The sequence below is a fragment of the Capsicum annuum genome, unplaced genomic scaffold, assembly GCF_002878395.1.
Source record: "Capsicum annuum cultivar UCD-10X-F1 unplaced genomic scaffold, UCD10Xv1.1 ctg66850, whole genome shotgun sequence".
NCBI lineage: Eukaryota > Viridiplantae > Streptophyta > Magnoliopsida > Solanales > Solanaceae > Capsicum > Capsicum annuum.
The window spans coordinates 764-2,494 of record NW_025876246.1 but is presented as its reverse complement, the minus strand read 5'-3'; the positions used below and the strand labels follow the sequence as shown (position 1 = coordinate 2,494).

Below are 1,731 nucleotides of genomic sequence, written 5' to 3'. Positions count from 1 at the left end.
GATCTAGCTCATTCATCCCACCACACTCTTTAGTGGTATATATCATCTTTAACTGTTTATCTTTGATCTTTCATATCTTAATAGCCATCACGTCTTTTAACAAACTAAAATGTAGATCAAATCTATGTAGTATATTAGTATTAGCAACTAGCTAGCAAGAGTTGGTGACATTTCTTTCATGGTGTACCACCTTTAATTTCTTCTTCTAAATCAAAAAACGTGCAACCCACAACTTATTTTTCTATTCTTCATCCTAATACACCCAACTCAACAAATTTACTCTTATATATCACCCACAACTCTCTTGTCAATACAAAATTGAAAGCAAAAACATCCCAATAATAAATCATCATTCACTTTTTATGATTCATCTATCTACACTCTTTTCTCAACCCTTTAAAGTACAAAAACAAAAATGAAAATGAGCACTTCATGTTGCTTCAAATTCAATCCATGCAAGAAAATAGTAAAGTTGTTCAAGTTCAAATTAAGACTAAGAAAGCCCCTCTTTATAAGAAGGCTTCGAATTTTTCGTCCTTCAATAAGATGTGAAAGCAATACAATCACCCGTAAAAAGCAAGCTTCACAAGTTCTTTCGGTGTTTCGTTCGATAAGGAGACAATCAAGAGAGAAGGACCAAGTCATGGAGCTCAAAAGTTTCTCCGATGCAGGTAATTAAAGGTGGCGGGGGTGGAGGGTACGTAGTAATTGAGCAGGTCAAATGAGTCAAATTAATAACGGTCATGATCATTTTGACCAAAACATGCATGACCTAACTTGCCATTACAAGGGAGGTCTGAGAGCAACAGTAAAGTTGTCTCCCTATGATCTATAGGTCACGTGTTCTAAGTCTGAAATCAAGCACTAATGCTTGCATTATGATAAGCTATCTACATCACACCCCCTAAAAGTGGAGCCCTTGTAATTAATTTCGTAGCTCTGAATCCAGCGTGAACACAAAATGCTTCATGCACGCAGAAATATTTTTTGGAAAAACAATAAAAGCTAATGCATTTTTCTTAAATTATTACTAAATGTGTCGATATTTTGTGACGCAGGCCATATTAAAGCACCAGTTCCATCACCAATAACTCCAGCTTATGCAAGATTAAGTGGAGCTACTAAAAAAGAAGTAGTAATATTTCAAGATGATGTTGAAGATGCATGTAGAAGCTTCGAGAATTATCTAGCAGAAATGATTGTTGAAGAAGGAAAAATAAGGGATTTAATGGATGTAGAAGAATTACTACACTGTTGGAAGAATTTAAAAAGTCCTGTATTTATTGACTTGGTGTGCACATTCTATGGTGAGCTATGCAAAGATTTGTTTTCCAATAGTTATAAGGATGATAACATGAGCACTACTCCAAAGAGAGTCTTGCAATGAAATTTTGCTTCTTATAATCTTTGACTTTGAAATTTATCAAAGCAACACAGACTCACCGAAAATACTGTCGCAGTCGTATTGAATTCTTCCAGAAAAATGTACTATTCTTGACGAATATATTCAACATGCACGTTGTCATACGTTATGTGTTTGAAAAAAGAGTTGGAAATTTTGTGTACGAAAGTTATTATTTCACTTGCCAAATGATATTTTTCATATGAAATCTAAACCTATTTATGAATAAGTTGTTACAGCCAAGGTAACACTTTTGGGAAAATTTTCTTGGGATGGACTTGCATTTGTAGAGAGGAAGTGGCACCAGGTAGCCAGACTACTATTTAAAT

At 34.5% G+C, this 1,731-nt stretch overlaps 1 protein-coding gene across 1 annotated transcript; it reads left to right on the top strand.

Annotated features, from left to right (window-relative positions):
- The first annotated feature begins 296 nt into the window (after positions 1-296).
- LOC124893887 (transcription repressor OFP17-like) lies at positions 297-1,387 on the top strand. Its single transcript, XM_047404722.1, has 2 exons — positions 297-671; positions 1,059-1,387. The coding sequence occupies exons 1-2, from the start codon at positions 416-418 to the stop codon at positions 1,385-1,387; spliced, it is 585 nt and encodes a 194-aa protein (XP_047260678.1). The 5' UTR covers positions 297-415.
- Positions 1,388-1,731: the final 344 nt, after the last annotated feature.

Coding starts and splice junctions, on each gene's coding strand:
- LOC124893887 (XM_047404722.1), top strand. CDS start 416: ATGAAAATGAGCACTTCATGTTGCTTCAAATTCAATCCATGCAAGAAA. Junction 672..1,058: donor CAAAAGTTTCTCCGATGCAG/GTAATTAAAGGT, acceptor TTTGTGACGCAG/GCCATATTAAAGCACCAGTT.